The sequence below is a fragment of the Blastocystis hominis genome, assembly GCF_000151665.1.
Source record: "Blastocystis hominis, Singapore isolate B (sub-type 7) whole genome shotgun sequence assembly, scaffold_6".
NCBI lineage: Eukaryota > Bigyra > Opalinata > Blastocystidae > Blastocystis > Blastocystis hominis.
The window spans coordinates 753,744-773,355 of record NW_013171865.1 but is presented as its reverse complement, the minus strand read 5'-3'; the positions used below and the strand labels follow the sequence as shown (position 1 = coordinate 773,355).

The 19,612-nt window shown below is 47.6% G+C and overlaps 11 protein-coding genes; 6 read left to right on the top strand and 5 right to left on the bottom strand.

Annotated features, from left to right (window-relative positions):
- Positions 1-440: 440 nt before the first annotated feature.
- Positions 441-1,808, bottom strand: GSBLH_T00004397001 (uncharacterized protein). XM_013043283.1 has 5 exons: positions 1,659-1,808; positions 1,327-1,626; positions 1,148-1,297; positions 607-1,112; positions 441-574 (listed from the first exon to the last, which is right to left on the bottom strand). Exons 1-5 carry the CDS (start codon positions 1,788-1,790, stop codon positions 463-465), a joined length of 1,200 nt encoding a protein of 399 aa, XP_012898737.1. The 5' UTR covers positions 1,791-1,808; the 3' UTR covers positions 441-462.
- Positions 1,809-2,778: 970 nt separating this feature from the next.
- GSBLH_T00004396001 (uncharacterized protein) lies at positions 2,779-4,491 on the bottom strand (the record flags this gene model as incomplete). XM_013043282.1 has 11 exons in its annotated part: positions 4,438-4,491; positions 4,325-4,404; positions 4,208-4,293; positions 4,110-4,175; positions 4,018-4,077; positions 3,909-3,986; positions 3,788-3,874; positions 3,634-3,756; positions 3,014-3,600; positions 2,888-2,983; positions 2,779-2,857 (listed from the first exon to the last, which is right to left on the bottom strand). The coding sequence occupies exons 2-11, from the start codon at positions 4,383-4,385 to the stop codon at positions 2,779-2,781; spliced, it is 1,323 nt and encodes a 440-aa protein (XP_012898736.1). The 5' UTR covers positions 4,386-4,404; positions 4,438-4,491.
- Positions 4,492-4,978: 487 nt separating this feature from the next.
- On the top strand, positions 4,979-7,121 carry GSBLH_T00004395001 (uncharacterized protein; the record flags this gene model as incomplete). XM_013043281.1 has 4 exons in its annotated part: positions 4,979-5,131; positions 5,166-5,405; positions 5,439-6,724; positions 6,749-7,121. The coding sequence occupies 4 exons, from the start codon at positions 4,979-4,981 to the stop codon at positions 7,098-7,100; spliced, it is 2,031 nt and encodes a 676-aa protein (XP_012898735.1). The 3' UTR covers positions 7,101-7,121.
- Positions 7,122-7,136: 15 nt separating this feature from the next.
- GSBLH_T00004394001 (uncharacterized protein) lies at positions 7,137-7,844 on the top strand (the record flags this gene model as incomplete). Its single annotated transcript, XM_013043280.1, has 1 exon — positions 7,137-7,844. One exon carries the CDS (start codon positions 7,137-7,139, stop codon positions 7,842-7,844), a length of 708 nt encoding a protein of 235 aa, XP_012898734.1.
- A 607-nt stretch (positions 7,845-8,451) lies between these two features.
- On the top strand, positions 8,452-10,118 carry GSBLH_T00007190001 (uncharacterized protein; the record flags this gene model as incomplete). The annotated part of the gene is given in 3 exon segments (XM_013043279.1): positions 8,452-9,495; positions 9,502-9,793; positions 9,826-10,118. Coding segments are annotated over 3 exon segments (1,629 nt in total).
- Positions 10,119-10,139: 21 nt separating this feature from the next.
- GSBLH_T00004393001 (uncharacterized protein) lies at positions 10,140-11,312 on the bottom strand (the record flags this gene model as incomplete). XM_013043278.1 has 5 exons in its annotated part: positions 11,222-11,312; positions 11,095-11,188; positions 11,000-11,064; positions 10,867-10,966; positions 10,140-10,831 (listed from the first exon to the last, which is right to left on the bottom strand). The coding sequence occupies exons 1-5, from the start codon at positions 11,291-11,293 to the stop codon at positions 10,140-10,142; spliced, it is 1,023 nt and encodes a 340-aa protein (XP_012898732.1). The 5' UTR covers positions 11,294-11,312.
- A 118-nt stretch (positions 11,313-11,430) lies between these two features.
- Positions 11,431-12,501, bottom strand: GSBLH_T00004392001 (uncharacterized protein; the record flags this gene model as incomplete). XM_013043277.1 has 1 exon in its annotated part: positions 11,431-12,501. The coding sequence occupies one exon, from the start codon at positions 12,499-12,501 to the stop codon at positions 11,494-11,496; it is 1,008 nt and encodes a 335-aa protein (XP_012898731.1). The 3' UTR covers positions 11,431-11,493.
- A 329-nt stretch (positions 12,502-12,830) lies between these two features.
- On the bottom strand, positions 12,831-13,123 carry GSBLH_T00006802001 (Tim9-Tim10; the record flags this gene model as incomplete). Its single annotated transcript, XM_013043276.1, has 2 exons — positions 12,831-13,017; positions 13,050-13,123. The coding sequence occupies 2 exons, from the start codon at positions 13,121-13,123 to the stop codon at positions 12,831-12,833; spliced, it is 261 nt and encodes an 86-aa protein (XP_012898730.1).
- Positions 13,124-13,392: 269 nt separating this feature from the next.
- GSBLH_T00004391001 (uncharacterized protein) lies at positions 13,393-14,160 on the top strand (the record flags this gene model as incomplete). XM_013043275.1 has 4 exons in its annotated part: positions 13,393-13,468; positions 13,504-13,577; positions 13,610-13,763; positions 13,795-14,160. The coding sequence occupies exons 1-4, from the start codon at positions 13,421-13,423 to the stop codon at positions 14,158-14,160; spliced, it is 642 nt and encodes a 213-aa protein (XP_012898729.1). The 5' UTR covers positions 13,393-13,420.
- Positions 14,161-14,201: 41 nt separating this feature from the next.
- GSBLH_T00007189001 (uncharacterized protein) lies at positions 14,202-15,387 on the top strand (the record flags this gene model as incomplete). The annotated part of the gene is made up of 5 exons (XM_013043274.1): positions 14,202-14,379; positions 14,414-14,552; positions 14,585-14,620; positions 14,655-15,230; positions 15,267-15,387. 5 exons carry the CDS (start codon positions 14,202-14,204, stop codon positions 15,385-15,387), a joined length of 1,050 nt encoding a protein of 349 aa, XP_012898728.1.
- Positions 15,388-18,324: 2,937 nt separating this feature from the next.
- Positions 18,325-19,218, top strand: GSBLH_T00004389001 (uncharacterized protein; the record flags this gene model as incomplete). The annotated part of the gene is made up of 5 exons (XM_013043273.1): positions 18,325-18,414; positions 18,446-18,521; positions 18,552-18,781; positions 18,816-19,012; positions 19,044-19,218. 5 exons carry the CDS (start codon positions 18,325-18,327, stop codon positions 19,216-19,218), a joined length of 768 nt encoding a protein of 255 aa, XP_012898727.1.
- Positions 19,219-19,612: the final 394 nt, after the last annotated feature.

The following is a 19,612-nucleotide window of genomic DNA, read 5'->3' as shown; positions in this document are numbered from 1 at the left end:
TTCGTATAATCAATTAATTTTTGTCATTGCTCTTTCCATTATATATAGTGTTGTGTATTATGCATCGTATAGCAATGCATTATCAGAAAGGGTCAAAATTGTGTCATTACTTCGCCTCCTAACATGTAGAATACCATGTATTAGCAAAGTACAATATGTTTGCTGATATATTCTATCAATAGAGAAGCATTGATCTTTCATTGCTCTACAAATATGATGTTTTGTCCACCATACTAATGATTCCCAGAAATAGTATGCAGAGATACACGCAATGATGATGTTTATGATTTAAGAATTACCAATTAAGTGTTCTGCCACTATCATACCCACTAATTCTGATTGAAAACATCCCAAGGCGAATATAAGATACCCTGGTAAATCCAAACCTTCACCCAATACACCTTCTCGCTTTTCCTTTGTTCAATTTCAACAAACAAAAGTGATGACTTATCGAAAACCAGATTATGCCTCCTTCGTCTCCTCTGCAGCAGCAGCGGCAGCGGCGGCAGCAGCAGCAGCAGCCTTCTTGGCCTTAGCCTTAGCCTTGGCCTTGGCCTTCTTCGACTTGACCGGACTACACACTCAACTCCCTTTCCCTCACCTTACGACTGCTTCAGGATCTCCAGAATCTCAGCGTCTTCGACCTTCTTCTCGGAGGGATACGCGGCCAGATCGATGGTTTCTCCGCTGATGCGGCTGGTTCCGTTGAGAGTCAGCAGCACGGTGAACTTGTAGTGCACAGCCACCTCGCGATCTGAGGTGTAGATCACGGGATAGGGCTCCAGCAGATCGTGGTTCACCAGCTCCACCACGCCCATGCGCGTCGACTTCTCCTCCAGCGCTCTGCACGAGAACGGGAAGCTGGGGAAGCGGCGATCCACCTCGCTCAGCACCGCGCGCGAAGCCTTCATCTTCACCATGTAGCGGCTCTCCAGGTTGCGGCGGTACACCGTGGTGCGCGTACCGATGTCGCGAGTCTTGCCCGAGCCCTTGGTGAGCGCGATGTCCACCGTGTACACCTCGTTCGGACGGAACACCACCTCGTCCACGCGCTCCGTCGAGGAAGGAGCCGCCAGGATCACGTTGTTGCCGTCGATCACGAACTGCTTCATCTACGCGTGAGGGCAGGGAAGGGAAGGGAGCGCACCTGGTGCATCAGAATGCCCTGCACCAATCGCACGTCGTACGCCTCCGCCACCTTCGCCAGGGCCTGGGTGACCATGGTGTTGGTGTTGTCCGGCTTGATCAGACGGTGGCAGACGTCTCCCATGATGCGAGCAGCTGCCATCAAATCGTTCTAGATCGAAACAGTACAATGCGTGGTACGATGGCCTTCTTCTTGGATTCCTCCTCGGTCTCGGAGGGAATGATCACGGTGTTCGCAGCCAAGGCGATGAAGCCGTCAATGTGGCAACCCAGATCCACCTTCACAACATCTCCAGGAGACAGCTTTATGGACTCGTCGGGGTAAGGAGAGTAGTGGCACACCATATCATTTACAGACACGCAGGTAGGGAATGCAATACCCTTCTCAAGTTGCTTGTTCTTGTAGATCTGCTCGCACTGCTTTTCAATAAGCAAATCGCCGAAGGAGCAAATGTCAGAAACGAGCTTTCCAGCAACGCACTAGCACCTCACGATCACCCCTGAAGCCAAACCTGAGAAAGAACTCCCTTCAGAGCCTTGTTTACGATATCAGCGGCAACCTTGTACTTCTCTACCACGTTAGGATTACTGAGATCAGTAATCTCTTCTTCCTCAGAATAACTGTCATACTCGTTGTCGGACATGATCTTTCTATTTCTAAGCGACCCCCGATAAAAAAATATACCCAAACCAAACAGCAGAAGTGCGAATATGAAAGAGTGGTCGAGTGGAGGCGGAATAACGGGGATTTCCCGATTCTATCGAAAGGGTTTCAAACAAACAGATTAATCACTTTTGCCTTCTTTTCTTTGGACCCACTATATATTATGCTGCGCAGAGTCGCTACGTTCTTCTCTCTCTGCCGAATCATATTTTTGTACAGCATCGGTCCAACTAGGTGGTAGCAATTCGAGCATGCTTACGTGGAATATACAGCGGAAGGAATGCAATACTCGCATAGTAGAAGTTAAAGACCATGTTGTAGGGATTGGGGAGAGAGATGGAGAACGGCTGCGTTTCCTTGATGAATGGGAGTGCTTGGACGATCACCATGATTTCCTCAAACATCCCGAGAGGATAGAGAACGTAGAACATGTTATAGCGAAGGAACAGCAGCCAAGTAGGCATCTTCCATCCGAGTTCTTTCACCAAGTAAAACAGGTAGCGAGGCACTTCGACGAGAGACCATCTGGGAGTCATCAAATTGCAAAATACAATGCTACGCGTGAATTAGGATTCGGAAGCTCAGGGATTGCTGGGTCTGCACTGAGATATTGGAGTATCCCCACAAGAGGAGCATTCTGCCGAAAACTAAGGCTCAGGACAATGCTCTTTCGCAACGCTGAGTCACAGTTGGGAGAAGAGGAGATCGCACGATGCCCAGTACTGAGTGCAGGATCTCTACCAATGCAGACGTCTGGATAATCTTCAAGGAAGGCGAGATCAAATCCCAGAAGTTCTCATACCTAGGTATCAAACCCGGTGAATACACAATTGTACTTGCAAACATAAAAAGCGATTTGTAGGTACCAAATATACGACCATCCAATCACACAGTACAAGTTGTAAAGAATGAGGTACACTATGTTTCACACACATTTTCCCCACCTCTCACGTCGAGAAATCGAAGATTTATCCATTTGTAAAACAAACACTCCAAAATCTGCACACATAAGACGAGGACTTCACCTTGTACCGAATCCAGCGATTCCTACAGCTCACCCCGACTCCCCATCGATACGGTTCTGGCACATCGGGATTATTAGTCAGTCTGTCGATATCCACTCCCTGCACCGCCATTCCGCTAAGCGACATATTCGAGATCGTGAAGTGCAGCCTACGACTCGCTTCCCTGCCCCTCCCCTACGCAATGGCGCCCATGGTCTTCACGGTGAACATATCATACGGCTTCGTGAGCGTAATGATCACATGGAGGAAGAACTCCTGTCTGCCCGGCGCGTCGACGATCTTCCAGATGACCAGCCGCTTGGTCTCGCTGTAGTCGGTGGACTGCTTCTTCGCCTCGGCGGGCAATTCGCACTTGCATGACGACGTGATGAGCGGCGTGTGGAAGGAGACGTACAGCTCGTCGCAGCGCAGCTCGGGCGCGAAGTTGGTGGTGAGCTTGATCACGATGTCCATCTTGTATTCCGACGTGTACTCCACGATCGGCTGCACCAGGATGGGCGGGAAGAACGGCCGCGTCGAGCGGTAATTCATGGCGGTGAACGTGCCGTCCGGCCCCGTGAGGTGCAGCACGTGGTCCTTCTCGAAGCTGGCGACGTCCACGGAGGGGTGGAAGTTCATGTCGTCCACGCGCAGCGCGTCGGGCTGGTCCTCGCTGGTGCGTCCCACCACGATGTTGTTGTTGAGACGAACGTGGAAACGGGGATGGCCCTCCAGAGCGTTCCGCATCTGGATGGTGCCTTCGAGGGCGCTGTTGGTGACTTGCGACTAGAAGGAAGGAGAGGGGAGAAGGGAGGGTACGTTGCAGTCGAGGACGCAGTGCACGCTCTCGATCACGTCGATGTACAGATCGCCCGTCGATTTCATCTTGTCCACGATCGTTTTCATGCCGAGGTCCTGGCCGACCAGCGTGGAGAGCTTGTTCTGCGAGTGAGAAAGCGAGGGAAGAGAAAACCATGAACTGAACGGCGTTGTTCTCCGAGCGTGCAGACACGTAGTCCTGGAGGAATTCCGCGGAAGTGCTCTCCACATAGCCCGAATCCTAGCCATCAGAAAGCTGGATTAGGCAAGCTTACCATGATTTCGTTTATTAACTCGTAAATCAAAGTCATATTCTTCCGCAAACCACCTTCTGTAAGACTACCGATATAATCCTAGGCATCAACGTGCAGCAACGCTTCGTACACTAATCAGGTCTGCAATACGCAGAAGAAGCTCCAGATAGAACGTGGGAGAGACATTCACCTTGTCATCAACCTGGGATAGAAGAGGTTTACCTTCGTGGAGAAGACGAAATAAAAGCGGTTTCTCCGAATATGTAAAAAGTGGATTCCATCGCAGTCCTAGTCCTGAAAAAAGGCAAGGGGGAGCATACAAACACAGGAGGTGGGTTTACATCCTCCCAGAACTGGATCGTTCGATAGAACAACTCCGGAGTGCCCTTCGGCATTTCACTTCGCACTAATGGTGAACACACAGCCAAAAAGGATACAATCGTGGTAGATAAGTCGGTCCCCATGGAGCGTTAAGATAAAGAATTCAGAAACAGACATTGTTGATGACCACTCAAATCTTCACAGATAACAAAAATCTTGTGATTCCTACAGCACAAAACTTGAATAAGTAGAATCGCGATATTACACAAGAAATAGAATCGCTGTTTCTATGATTGTGTACCTATCGCATGGCATAGATTCTGGAAATATGAGTAATTTTGATTTCTATTAAATGGTGTGCATACTACAAGCCATAGTATGAGGCAAAAAGGCAAGGTTCTGGTCTCCATTCTTCTGTACGTAACGTAATCAAGGTATGAGTAGAAAAGTCTCCTCCACATGTATCTCTCTCGTACAGTCCCAAAATTGATGGATGCCAATGGTGTATCCAATCGGCATTACGAGTCGATTCGTAGATCATCTATAAATTGCATAGCGTAGAACGTAAAGATAGAGTGTGTTTAGCAAGGTCTCACGATGGAATTTGAAATCAAAATGAGTGTGGATCTCTATAAAAGGAATGAGTAATCGCTACGCCATGTTCCCTCCAAATTCCGCCGTGTCATCATCCTCCCTTCATCAAAAAGATTGTAGGTATCTGTCGTTTTGTGTAGGGGATTTGCAGCTCTACTGAGTATATAGAAGAAACCATGAGCCAATTCTCAAATATGCTTTCTAAGATTAACATCGACCAGGGTGGTGTCGATATTCCTATGAAGAAGAAGACTGTTCATGTCTCTGGAAAGGAGGTGAACTACTTCAATAAAATCTTTGATATTGTCGATTATGATGAGGATGATAAGGTACTTGAATCCTGGCTTCTGTCTGATGCCGTAGATCGACGGAAAGGAGGGAGCTCAGTTCCTGCGCAGATCGGGTCTCGATAACGACGTCCTCGGCGAGATTTGGAAGCTCGCTGGAAATGGAAAGAACAAGCCGACTCTGTCCAGAAATGGATGGATGATTGCTTGCATGCTGGTTGCTTGCGCTCAGCAGGATGGTGAGCCTTCCATCAAGGCCATTGCTGGAAACAGCTACGATCTCCCCGATTTTGCTCTTGCTCCCGACAGTGACTACGTAGGGTTGTGTGTGTGAATTATAACCGGCCAGTCTGAGGGTTTGACTCTTCCCGACGGAGACAAGACCTTTGAGATTTCGATCGCCAAGCCCCACACTGTGGGAACGATGTTCAACAAGCACACGGAGTACGCCATCAGCGTCAAGACCACGATGGAGAACTATCCCGTGGACAACCTGAAGGTGAACCGCCGCTACTCCGACTTCGAGTGGCTGTTCAACCGCCTCACCCGTACCTTCCCGGGCCGTGTGATTCCCCCCATTCCCGAGAAGCAGTCCCGCAACCGTTTCGACAAGGACTTCGTGGAGGGCCGTCGTCTGGCGCTGCAGAAGTTCATCGACGAGGTCACTCGCGACCCGACCTTCGCCGTGACCTACGACGTGCAGGTGTTCCTCACCGCCTCCTCGGAGGGTATGACCGCTGCGCGTAGCATCATGCCTGGCGGCGATGGTGCCGTGCTGGACATGGTGAACAAGGCCGTGGCCGCCACTCGCTCGGGAGTGAACAAGATGATCGAGTCCACCACCGGAAACGCCATCGATATGGTGGACCAGACCGCCGAGTTCGGCGATGTGGAGTACAACCTCGTCAAGTACAGCGAGCAGATGAAGAAGGTGATCTCCGCCGGAGAGCGCATGGTGGCTTCGGAGACCAACGCCGCCAAGGCCTGGATCGACATGTCCGGATCGTTCTCGCAGTTCGTGGTGGTGGCTCGCACCTTCGAGACCGTGGACGGACTGGACTACTTCACGAAGGTGTCCGACAACCTGAAGGAGATCGGTAACTACGAGAAGTTCGACAGCAACGCGCAGAACGAGGGACTCATCACCGATCTGCGTATGTTCAGCGGCAAGGCCCTGTCCGTGTGCCAGGTCATCCACAACCGCGACCGCGCCATGAAGGAGATCGAGAAGGCCGAGAAGGCGATCGACAAGGCCAAGGACAAGGTGCAGGAGGCCAAGGCCGAGGGCAAGAAGGCCGTGAAGAAGGCCAAGGAGGCCGTGGAGAAGGCCAAGGAGAAGAGAGACGCGAAGGAGAAGGCCTCGGCCGATGTGCTGCAGGGAGTCAAGGACGGAGTGGTGTCCTTCCACAAGGATCGCGTGAAGCTCGGAATCGAGTGCCTGCAGCGCTTCACCGAGCAGCGCGTGGACTACTGCGATGAGATCACCAATAAATGCGCCTCGCTGATCAACCTGCTGGGCTACACCGCCGAGGAGATCCGCGACAGCGGCATCCGCATGAAGAGCATTGCCGATGACCAGGCTGCCTATGATGCTGCTCTGGAGGCCATGGAGGCTGACGAGAACGCCAGAGACGAGTCTCCCATCCGGGAAGATAGCAGTGACTCGGATGATTCCGACTCCTCCGATGACTCTTCTGACGACTCTTCCGACGAGTCCTCTGACTCCGATCGCAAGCCTGCCAAGAAGGCTGCCAAGAAGCCCGCCAAGAAATCGAAGAAGGTCTCTTCCGATTCCGATGATTCCGACGACTCCGACGATTCTGATGACTCCGATGACTCGGACAGCGATTCCGACAGCGATTCGGACTCCGATGACTCGGACTCGGATAGCGATTCCGACCGCAAGCCTGCGAAGAAGGGAAAGAAGCCCGCCAAGAAGCCTGCCAAGAAGGCGAAGAAGTCCAAGGCGGATACGGACTCTGACTCTGACTCCGATTACGCTGCTATGTAACTCTTGTTATTGTTGTTTGCGTCGTTGTTTGTTAAAATGCAGTTCGTGGATGCACATTGCCATCTCCATTTCCCGAGGATCGCAAATGTGGTGAACACTCTCATCCAGAGTGCCAAGGAACAAGGAGTTCGGTACTTTGCAGTGAATGCCACATCGCCCGAGGATTTTGGATGGGTCGACGCGATTGCCGACTCCAATCCGGAAGTCATTCCGTTCTATGGAATCCACCCCTATTATCTCAGTGAGGAAACCTGGGAAACAGCTTTCGAGGAATTAGAGAAGAGAAAGGATGCTCTAAGATACATCGGGGAAATTGGAATGGACAAATTGATTGTTTCGCGTGTTCCTTTCTCTCTGCAAGAAAGATGTTTCAAACAGCAAGTTCATCTGGCGTCTTTGCTGTCCATTCCGTTCGCTGTGCACTGCGTGAAGTGTGTTCCAGCAGTCTACTCGATTCTAAAGGAGGAAGGACCCTTTTCATCCTCCTTTCTGATGCATGGATACGCTGGACCTCCAGACTATGTACAGAAGCTGGCAGATTTGGGAGCCTATTTTTCGATTTCGGGCTATTTGTTCAACCTGTCTCCGAAAAGGAGAAAAGCAATGGAAGATACGATTCGAAAATATCCTCTGGATCGAATATTGCTGGAAAGTGACGCTCCGGATATGGTAGGACGAGTGGAGAGAAGGGTTAGGAGTAGTGCATTAAGGACTCAGTATCGCTTTTTGATGAAGCAGGTGTAGCTATCAATACTCCGCTGACTGTCTTACGCGTAAGGATCCTATGCGTTGTGTCACTCTAGGTCTGCTCGGAGGTCGCCAGCATCAGGTCGATGTCAGTAGAGGAGCTGGCTAAAGTAGTCTATGAAAACTCGAAACGGTTTTATCATTTATAATGCGTCTTGTTTGTTACTATGAATAATAGTACAATCTATATTGTTTGGGGTTTGTAGAGAAAGATCAAGATGTAGATTACATTGTTATTGTGTGCAATTGCCGTTTACTATCGAGTAACTGAATGTTCTGGACAGGACTGTATGTGTTTTCGTTTTTCTCTATTTTAGATCTATCTATGGGTGATTTTTCCGTGATATCGTGGCCAATGAAAATAGGCTCCTCTCCGCTATTTCAATATAATACTCAAGTCGTTTACCAGTCATCTGTACCACTACCAAAGAAGGAAAGTGCTCCGCAGTTGAACACGGACCAGAAGCCACCTCGGTTTACTATTCCAAAGAAACTATTCTACAACGATGAAAAACGAGAAATATTTGAGACAACTGGACTCCCAACAATGCAACCGAGACTCGATCCAAGACTGCTCATAAAGAAGCCTCTCCAATCGTTTGCAATGCAGCCAATCCCTCCCTATTTCACCCCTACCAATCCGGATGAGTACCTCATCAACGGACGCCGGGAGAACCACACGGAGAAAGAGTTTCTGAAAGGCAAATCGACGTTTTGGCAGATGAAATACTTTAAGCAGCTGGATGCGATGCGAAACCAAACCCTGTATCGTCTTCGCCGCTCAATGAACCTCACCGTACCATACACGGAAGAGGAGCTTCGCCAAGCCGCCCAAAAAAGCACGAGTGAAACGACCGTCTGGGTGGGTCGACCTCGCCACGAGTTCTACACAGCGGACCCGAAATACTATTCCGGGCTGTCTCCGATGCTAATGGACGGGTTTACGTACTGCGAAGATGAGACGCTGGTGGTGGAAGCGTTGTTTAACTTGAAATACATGTACGTGGTGTCCGGACGAAACAAAACGCGAATCAGCATGACGGACACGTGGGTTTGCACACACGCGGGACAGACGGAAACGAATCACTATCGCGTGGATCCCGACAAACACATCATCATCACAGAATTCAAATTTAAGAACCAATGCTCGACAGCGAGCGACACGCATTACGCAATTCGATCCCTTCAGGAAAATCACTCCTATTCGCTCGATCTTGAGTTCCTTCCCGACTTCCGCGCGCAGCGATTCTATCTCTCCCTCTGCGTGTTCCTCGAAAACGCGCCGTTAGCGCAGGTGATCGCGTTTATCAACCACCATTTCTTCCATGGCGTGCAGCACTTCGCGTTCTACATCAACGGAAATCTCCCGTATTGGGAGGAAAAGTTGAGAGCGTATACCACGCATGGAATCATCGATCTCATCGATTTCACACTGCCCTATCATCGTCCGTTCTACGAGCAGCAAGTGATGATGAACAGCTGCAATCGGAGATATCGATACACCACGCAGTTTATGATTTTCTGCGATGTCGACGAGTTTTTCCTGCCCGTCAATCCGGATTGGAGAGTGGTCGATGTCGTGCGATTGTACGATTTGGCATATCCCAACGTGGATGGTTTCAGCGTGCGTTTCACAGCGCGAACTGACGTGTAGGTGCGGAATGACTTTTATGCGTGTCAGTATCGCATTGAGGACTGGCAGAAGTCGATGCAAATCCACGAAGTGTGCGATCGACGATGCAAAAAAGTGACGAAAGGCGAGCGGCAGAAGACGATCGTGCGTGTGCGAACCACTCCCTACGTGGAGGTTCATTTAATCCGCTATGGCAAGCGAATGTACATCAACCATAACTTGGATTTGGTCATGATCCACTTCAAGCCTGGCTTCCGCAGACTGCCCTCCGTTCCCATGTTACAGAATCCTTTCGTGGAGCAAGCGTTACATCGTGCATTGTTTTCGAGTGTTTGTATCAAACAGATCACGAAACCGTGTATAAAACATCGCCATATCGCGGATTCACGACCACCACCGGCTTTCCTTGCTCAGAACGAAAGCTGTACGTCGCAGGCTTCCCTCGCCACACGCCCTCCAGCTTTGCAGACAGATATTTCACTCGCCTTTCCAGAATTTCCGCGACTTCCCGTCGCTGCATCGCAAAATCCTCGCTCTCCAGCTTGATTGGCCTCTTTTCCAACACCACTGCGTACGCGTTTTCGGTCATCTTCGCTGTCTTCGACGCGTGGAAGCAGAGCTCCAGCACCACCCAGTAGCAATCCTTCTTCATCCGGCGTTCAGAAGCCTGCAGGCTGCTCGCCAGCACCAAGCACGCGAGCTGAACGTGTGGCACAAAGCAGCGCGAATGGCACAAATAGGACTGAATTATGGAATACGAAAAATAGTGGATAAAAGTGCCCGGAAAGCACGCAGCACACAGCTCTGTGATCGAAACCTTGCCGATTTTGACCTGGATCGTTACTCACTACTGCTGCTGCTACTGTTCCTACCTTGATTCCGTTGGTTTCGTTCTGGAATTCTCTGGAAAACGCGTCGACGCCACGATCGGAGATAAAAAACGAAGCGAGATTCAAAACGACGGGGGAGTTGGGATGCGGGTAGATGATGGAGAACCAGCGACGATGAGGTGCAGAGGCGAGAAAGGAGAGGTTTGATTTTGCTGAAGAAAGGATGGGAAACTTCGATTCTTGAAGAAAGCGACGAGATTGAGCGGACTTCCACTCGTAGTCGAATGACTCGGAATGTGACTTTGCTGGGTTTGTTTCACAGAGAACCAGCTCAAATTCATTGGGGTAAGGGAGAATAGAGCAGCAAGAATCGGAGGTGTAGGTGATTAAACGCGAATCCATTTGAAAAGCGGACGAATGATTACACGGATATTGGCTGTGATAGATAATTGTCATATTTTGCTGAATGAAGGTGAGAGAAAGATGATAAGTTGGGAAGGAAGGTTCAACGAAATAGGACACTACACTATCACTCTGCAATCAAAAAGTAAAAAACCCCAAAAAGACTTATCACACTCCGCAAGGCAAAATGCAGTCGAAAAGGGTTGCTCGCATTTTAACATAACACAGTGAAGGCAACGAAGCGGCAAGAGTCCCTATATATCGATTTATTTCGCCCACCCACCCACCTGATGAGGAGCATATTTCCATTGAATCAAATAGGCGGTCGATGAATCGAAAATACAACAACTCACTAGTTTGGAATGTGGAATCTAGAATCTACGCAAAGTTTCTCCATCTTCACTGAAAGCGAAGTAAGTACAGTGTTCTAGGAATGTATAGGAGAAGACGATGCTTTCTAGGACAATAGCTTTTCTCTAGAGAGAATGTTGAGTTTTGCGAAGTCATACTCTCCATCGAATGGGTCCGCGGTGGTACTTTCCCTGGATGATCGCATTGACCAGATTATATCTGGAATGCATAAACCAAATTGGAGCTCCCTCCCAATGAATGACTGAGTGAAAAAAAGGTCAAACATCGCAACAAAGTTGATACAAACAAACATCACAACAAACCTGATTCAAACAAACGCAACAAACCTGATTCAAACAAACACACCAAAACGATACTCCATACTTCAATCAAAGTATAGTGCTCACCAAGTACTACTACATGAGTTCCTTTATTCGTCCTTCTTCTGCTCCTTCTTCTTCTGCTCAGCATAGTAGGCCTTGATCTCCTGCACAGACCAGGACTGATCAATTCCTTCCTTAGGAGTGGGCTTCCACATGCTGGTGGTGTAACCGTTGCGGTAGTAGTAGAAGTTCTTGCAGATCTCGTTGAAGAAGAACATCAGACCAGCGTAAGGAGCGACCTTGGCCAGGTTGGCGAGAGTACCTCTCCAGAGACCCAGGACACCGTTTCTCTTGACAGTCTGGCAGATGCAATCCCACAGACCGTTGAACTCCACATCCACATCCGAAGTCAGAGCCTTCTTGTTCTGAGCCTGCATCTTCTTACGGATGGTATCGAACGGGAAGGACACAGTCTGAGCAATGGATCCAGCCAAGCAACCGTTCACGAAGTTCTCCCATCCCTTCAACTCAGAACGAGGCTTGCCCCAGACGTAAGCCAGAATTTCGTAGGACATGAACTGAAGACCTCCGAAAGGAATCACACCAAGAATGGAAGCGGTAATACCCTTGTACAGAGCCATCACTCCCTCCTCCTTAATGATCACACGGAAGGCATCAATGATTCCGTTGTACTTGTTCTGGCCATTGACCTGCACAGTCAAACGGGTCTTGATCATATCCAGAGGATACACAGCCACCGTAGCGACCACTCCGGCAATAGCTCCGGCAGACAGGGAAAGGAAGTTCGACATTCTTCCAGTCTCGGGATCGGTCCACACCTTCTTCAACTCGTTGAACACAGCGAAGTTGATAGCAGAGTAGGGGAACAGTCTCACACAGGCAACACCATTACCCTTCCAGAATCCCTTCAGACCCTCCTGGCTGTACACGTTCTTGAAGGTTCCAATGAAACCAGTGTGCTGCTTCGAACCGACCTGGCAAATAATCTTGACCACATCGAGAGGGGAGGTGAATGTACGAGAACCGACTCCAGCAATACCTCCGGCAATGAAGTTCTGCCAGAAAGTAAGACGACGATCTTGATGTTTACCCATGGTGAGTTAAAATGTTTTGAGATAGAAAACTATGAAAAGCGATAAATGGACAACGACGGAACCTCAATGTCCTAAATTTATATAGGAATTTTCTATATATTTGGGACATCGTTTCCTTAGAGTGGTCAATCGATTTTCTCTATTGCTCGTTCGCGCGTTTATTTTTTACCAAATATACTACACTTTAGAAAAGTAAATGACGATTTTTATTGAGGCAAGGAAACCACTCACACAACTGAGTAACTCGACTCTTATTTACAACAAACAAACGAACAGACGAACAAATCACTATGGCATAAGGATTTAGAATGCGTATGAAATATGTGAAACTATTGAGATGTGGTGGACATCCCCTTAGTCCTCACTTCCTGATATGCGCGCTGTGTTCGGTCCATCAGGTCCATTTGCTTGGAAGCACAGTTCTGTATGCAGGCCAATTCCTTTTTTCCGAGGGTTGAAACCGTAAAATCCTTCACACAACTGCAAAAGCATTTCTCCGTCACCTTGTTAAGATTCCTACAGATTAGAAGCACAAAAGGATAACTTACTTGCCTGCAGTCTTTAAATCCTTCTTCAATAGTTGATACAATAACTCATCCCTCTCGTTATCAGAAAGCTCCATCTAAACGACACCTCGGATTAATGATTCAAAAAAAATGAAAATGGGTATATCTCACTGTACTGGGAAGAGACAGTCGATTGAAAGTACTGTGAGTGTCACAGCAGGAGAGTAGGGTAATGTCCAGATAGTTTCGTATTACTGTTATCACTCGTCCTATTTGATAGAAACGTACACATTACACTCCAATTGTTAAACAAAAATGTTATCTCTTTTGTGTGTATTGTTCCTAGCACTTTTGGTTGACTAACTTCAGATATCGTCATTCTATAGGTTTCGGCAGATGATATCGAGGGAAAAATGAATTGTGCCCATGTTCGCTTTCAGATGCCTCAAGGATATTACAAGGTGTGTTTCTATTTGATTTTGTGATCGTTGCGTAGATTTTCTTCAGATCTGCCAATTGTCACAAATGCTTGTTCCAAGAGTTTGATGAGTCTATGAAAGGTGGATTTACGTAGTAAAGAGATGCGGCAGGATAACATCAAGGAGATATCGTATAACCGATATGCAGTTCCCTCTTGATTTCCAGGTGACTCGAGTTGAAAATGGAATAGAAGCGGAAGAGACTTCCATTATCACATCGGTCCAGCTTCAAGAATATGGCATGTACACGTTGAACTATACCGACGCTTCGGTCCCGGTAGCAATGAGTGTATGTGTTATAAGTGCAGATGCAGCTTATTACAGACAAGAAAGGTCATGACTACTACGTTCCCTTATACTTTATGATCGCGATTACCTTTGCATTTTGTTTTTTTGTTGTGATGATCGAAAACATTCGCAAGGGAAGGAATGAAGAAGCCTCCAAAACTGAAGCAAGCTCCGTCAATGAGCCACTCATCCAAAAGGAGAAACAATCCGTTGTCTCCCAGCCAATGAAATCACGCGTGCAATCGATCGACGTGTTCCGAGGCATCACGATCTGCATCATGATCTTCGCGAACTATGGAGCAGGCCAATACAGTCACTCCCTCATGCATGCTGCCTGGGATGGAATCACGTTTGCGGACTTCGCGTTTCCTCTGTACAGCGGATGATGGATGGGTCGATCGATCGTAGGTTTATGTTTACGCAAGGCATGTCTCTTCCTCTCTCCATGAACGGAGCGTTCAAACGATACCAACTCGATGGATGCTCGCCTCTGAAGGCGACATGGAAGTGCACGCTGAAGTGTCTGAAGCGTGCCCTGATTCTCTACGTCCTCAATTTCCTGATTAATCAATCCCAGTCGTTCGAAACGGTGCGAATCCTTGGAGGTTTTCATTTGCTTTTGCCTTCTCTCATTCTCAGTTCTTGCCTATTTCTCCGTGTCTGGACTCATCAACTCGCTTGTTCTTCTCTACACGCCGGTCTGGTACAAGGGAAAAGGATTCATCAGTCGATGGACCGCGCGTTCCACGTTCAAAGACGATCCCAACGTTCGCCACATGTTTGTTTTTGCGTTCCCTTCTTTTGTTTTAGACTGGACTGGATCGTCCCGACTCTCTTCGCCGTGGCGTATTCTCTTGCTTCTGTTCTCTCTCACAAATAGGCACTGGTCCATTGCAAAGTTTGTGGCGGCTCCTGGCTGTCCTGTCGGCTATTCTGGCCCCGGTGGGAACGGAGATGATGGCTTGTTCCGCGATTGCACCGGCGGAATTTACCGCTACATCGACTTGAAGCTGCTGGGAGAAAAGCACATGTACCACGGCTCTGCGGTGGTTTATGTGTATGGAGGCAACCATTTCGAGTGTGAAGGAATCTTGGGAATGATGAACGCGATCTTTTTGACGTATTTGGGAACGTGGATACCGTGGGTATTCCGAACAGTGAAGAAGCAGAAGAATCAGTTGTTGGTGTATCTTGGAATTGGAGCAGGTTTGCTGCTGTTCAGTGGCATTCTGTGCGGATTCAAGCAGTACGATGGATACATGCCGATTAATAAGAACAAGTGGAACACGAGTTTTATCGCGATCACGAGTGGAACTGGATTTTTGGCGTTTGGACTGATCTATTTGCTGGTGGATGTGTGGAAGATTTGGTCGGGCTTTCCTTATCGGGCGTTGGGGATGAATTCCTTGTTGATTTACGTGATTCATGAGTTCGTGGGAGAGTATATGCCGTTCTCGTAAGGAATAATAATGGATGGGGAATGAACGTGTAGATATCATTTTAAGGAAGCGACGCACTGGACGACGATGATTAATTCTTATGTGTTGGGTGTGGGAATGTGGGTTGTGATTGGAAATGAATTTGTGCGTCAGAACATCTTCTTTAAGATTTGAAGTGTTTGTGTGAAAGAAACAACGAATGCTATTAGAAAAGGGAATCAAAAGCGTGGTTAACAAGGATTAATCACTAGAATCGGAAGCAGAATACGAGTTGCTATCATCACATTCTGATCCCGAGCCACTTTCTGATCCAAAGTCGCTTTCACTTTCTGATTCACTTTCACTTTCACTCTCTGATCTACTTCCGCTCTCTAATCCACTTTCACTCTCTAACTCAGACACTGACTCTGACTCTAACTCAGACACTGACTCTAACTCAGACACTGGCTCTGACTCTAACTCAGACACTGACTCTAACTCAGACACTGACTCTGACTCAGACTCAGACTCAGACTCAGACTCCGATTCTGACTCCGACTCCGACTCCGATTCTGACTCCGACTCCGACTCACTTCCACTATACGAATCGCTTCCACTGCTGGAATATTCCGAATAGGAAGAATACTCCGAGTCATCATTGATATACTCTTTCATCTCTCGCACTACCGGATCGTCCAGCAGCTCCACATACGACGAATCCGGGTCGTTCTGCACGTTTTCGATCCACTTCCCCACGGCCTTATCGTCCACCACGCCGCTATCCCACAGAATCTGCAAAAACGGCCCGAAGAAAGGAATGAACTCGTTGTTCTCCGACGAGAAAAGCGCCACATAGTCGATAATGGACAGCATGGAGAGGCCTTCGCTCTCAATCAGATAGTTCTTGATCAACAGCGACTGTCTCCGAACAATCTCCTTCACCTGCACAATTTTCTTCTTCTTCTACACATCATCGAACTGAACGGAAAACCCACCCATTCTTCGAGCGTATCTTTCGGATTCCAACAGAACTCGATCATAATCGCCACCAGATTGCGCACGATATCCGAATACGAGCAGTTGCAACTCATTCGGAAGCAGTTGATTTCGGTGAGAATATCAGCCATATTCTCGCCTTGTCTGTCTTCCAGATTCTTCACGAAATCGCTCAGTCCCAAGTAGTAATTGTTGTTTAGATTCTCCACCGTTTCCTCCTCTTCGTCGTCGCTTTCGAAACCCTGACACTTCGAGAACGAATTGCGAGGCCATTCAATCCATTTATTCGGCGTTTCGTATTGCATCGGCAATACACAAATATCCTTCTGCACTTCTTCTTCTTCTTCTTCTCCACCATCTTCTTGCTGATCAAACCACATCTCCAGCGACTGGATCACCGGATCCTGCATCACGTCCTGGATCGACGACAGCTCGTCCTGCACATTCTCCAAATCCGATCGTTTGATCACCAGCTTGCTGGAGAGCGATGTTCCAGGGCCGATCACAACTCCAGGCCCCAGCACACAGTTCACCACTTCGCAGTTCGATCCAATCACGACGTTGGTTCCCACAATAGCCGACACAACGCGACAGTCCGCTCCGATATCGCTGCGATCCATGATCATGCATTGGTCCACGTGTGTGTTGTCCCCTACTTTGCAGTCCACGCCGATGATCGTTCCGCAAAACTCCGCGTTCATTCCGAGCTCCGAGTTGTTCTGAATCACTACACTCCCAGATCAGGGCCGATTCCTACGGCAGCGACGAATCAGACGCGTGGAATAATCGAGTTTGACGGAGGGATGCACATAGAGGTCGTTTCGTCCATAGGAGCACATCCGCAGTCCCGCGATATCGTTATCCGGAACCATCGGATAGCACCAGCGACGAATGATATCGGAGGCCACTTGCTTGTAAGACGTTAAATCCTAGAATAGAAAGATAAGAGCCCACAGCCAACATGGATAAAGCAGGCATAAGAGTTGTCGTTGAAGTAGGCGTAGTACTTGTAGCCGAACGTGATGTTGTTCACCTCGTTGGTCAGATAGTCCTCCGTGATGTCTTTGTAGTCGTAGTTGTCGCTGAACTGCACGAGCACGTCGCGACTGCACATGTGGATGCCAGCAGGCGCGACATCGTAACGAATGGATGTCTATAAGGTATCAGAAACCAGAAGGAAATGAAACGTACCATGTTGTTTTCGAGCACCGATTCGGTTAAGACCGAGAAACAATCGCTCTCGTTCATATTTTTGTAAGCTAAGATCTGGTTGCTCTCGGTGAGAGCCAGAGCGATATCTCGTTTGCGATGCACACCTTTGTAGTAGGGCATGTGCGTGAAAACGGAGGTCATGATGTTAAACGGCGACTGCTTGTAACGCGCTTTCTGCTCTTTCCACAACTCGGTGATATCCAGATTCGTGATAGCCCCACAGTTCACAAGGAGAAAGCAACTGCTCTCTATCAGGTTACGAGAGTCAATTTCTCTGAGGATATCTCCTGTAGAGCTGCAGTTGCTCATGTAGTAATAGTAAATCACTGGAGATGTGATAACACCCTGCATGCATTCCTTCTTCTCCCTAATTCAAAAAAACATCAAAACGAGATTACAAGTTCACCACATTCCAATTCGTGGTACTAAAGTAATCTGCTAGACTCTTGTCATCGCCCGTACTACATACAAAGACTTCATTAACACTTTGAGATGCCAGCCAGTATAAGGAATAGTCAATAATGGTCATATTGGCCAGAGGAAGCAAGCTCTATTATCAGTAATGCACAGCTCCTAAATCATACAAACGGAGTATCAGTAGTGAGTGGGAAAAGAAGAAGAGAACTCGAATCGACCACTAGCACAGCCTATGAATCAAACAGAGGATAGACTTGTCTACTTGTCTCTTTTCTTTTCTATCCAGATTGGTAGCCATCGATTCCAAACAAAAAACTAGGTGGACCTATATAGTGGAAATTTTGGGAGTTCCAAAAGTTGGAGACACGTCAGAAATGAATAACTAAGAGTCAACGAATGAAAATCCTTGTTGCAGTTAAGAGAGGCAGATGCTTGAGTGCCAAATAACGATTAGTCGTGGACCATGCAGTAAAGATCCGACTAAACGCCTCAACCCAAAGGGTAGAGATGAAAAACCTAAAAATGGCTGTAAATCCGTTTTGTGAGATTGCCATGGAGCAAGCGGTTCGGTTGAAAGAAGCGAAGGTTGCCGACGAGGTATTTACACCGAGGCCGCTATAAAAAATAGATTGTCGCAGTATCAATAGGGGTAAAAGCTGCACAAGAGCAACTACGTTATTGCATGGCTTTAGGAGCGGATAGAGGTTTGAGAAAATATTTTGCTTAAGAACCAGGGATTTTGGTGGAGTCTTCGACGCCTGTAGATGTGGATGTACCTCCTTTCGTTGTCGCGCAGGCTCTGGAGAAGATTGTTGAAAAGGAGAAACCTGATCTGGTGCTTATGGGTAAACAAAGCATTGATGGCGATAACAAACAAACAGGCTCGATGCTTTCTGGCTTACTGGATTGGCCCGAAGCAACCAATGTCAGCGCAATGAAATTTCGGGACGACGATCCTCGCAAAGTTTGCACATATTTTCTATTGAAGTATAAACTAGGTGATCGTGGAAGAAGAAGAGGAAGATGGTCTTCGAACTTTGGAAGTTCCGCTTCCTGCAGTGATCACAACGGACCTCCGCTTGAATACTCCTCGCTATCCAAAGCTACCGGATATCGTGAAAGCAAAGAAGAAGAAGAAGTTGGAAGTCATTCCACTGTTATCTTTATTGCCCGATTCGAAGAGTTGTAGTATTCTGTCTGATGTTCGTTATCCAGGTAATTCGTAGTGTACAGTACTTATCTTATCCGGAGCAAAGAAAGAGCGGCACCATATATAAGACAGTAGATGAATTATTAGAACAATTACGTAATCAAGGTATTCTTTCTTACATCTCTTTGTTGCTAAAATTATTAAAAATAGTATTCTTTCATAGAAAAGGCGATGTGATGGTTTCGAAATAGTGTTCCAACATAATCTTCAATGCAAACCTTACAGATCGTGATAATCGGAGGTATCGTGATAAAATAGGAAATACTTCACTCTACCGATCCATTCAAGAAGGGATTTGTACTTGATAAAAGTGAGATGGAGTTTGAGAATTTCTTTGTTGTGTACATTCATGCTACGTCTTTAAGACTCAAAGAGGCACAAAATTGACAGAATACGATTATGTTTTAGGAACACAACTATTAAAGACTCAATTACTCAGCTCGCTATAGGTTTTACTTCGTAAATATAAAAGAATAGGTCTCTGTTGAATTTTACACGCGGTGTCAGTCCCAGAAAAGGTCAAAACCCAAATAGGAATATTGTTATGGTTTTATGCGTATTATTGTCCCAATTTTAGGGCACTGC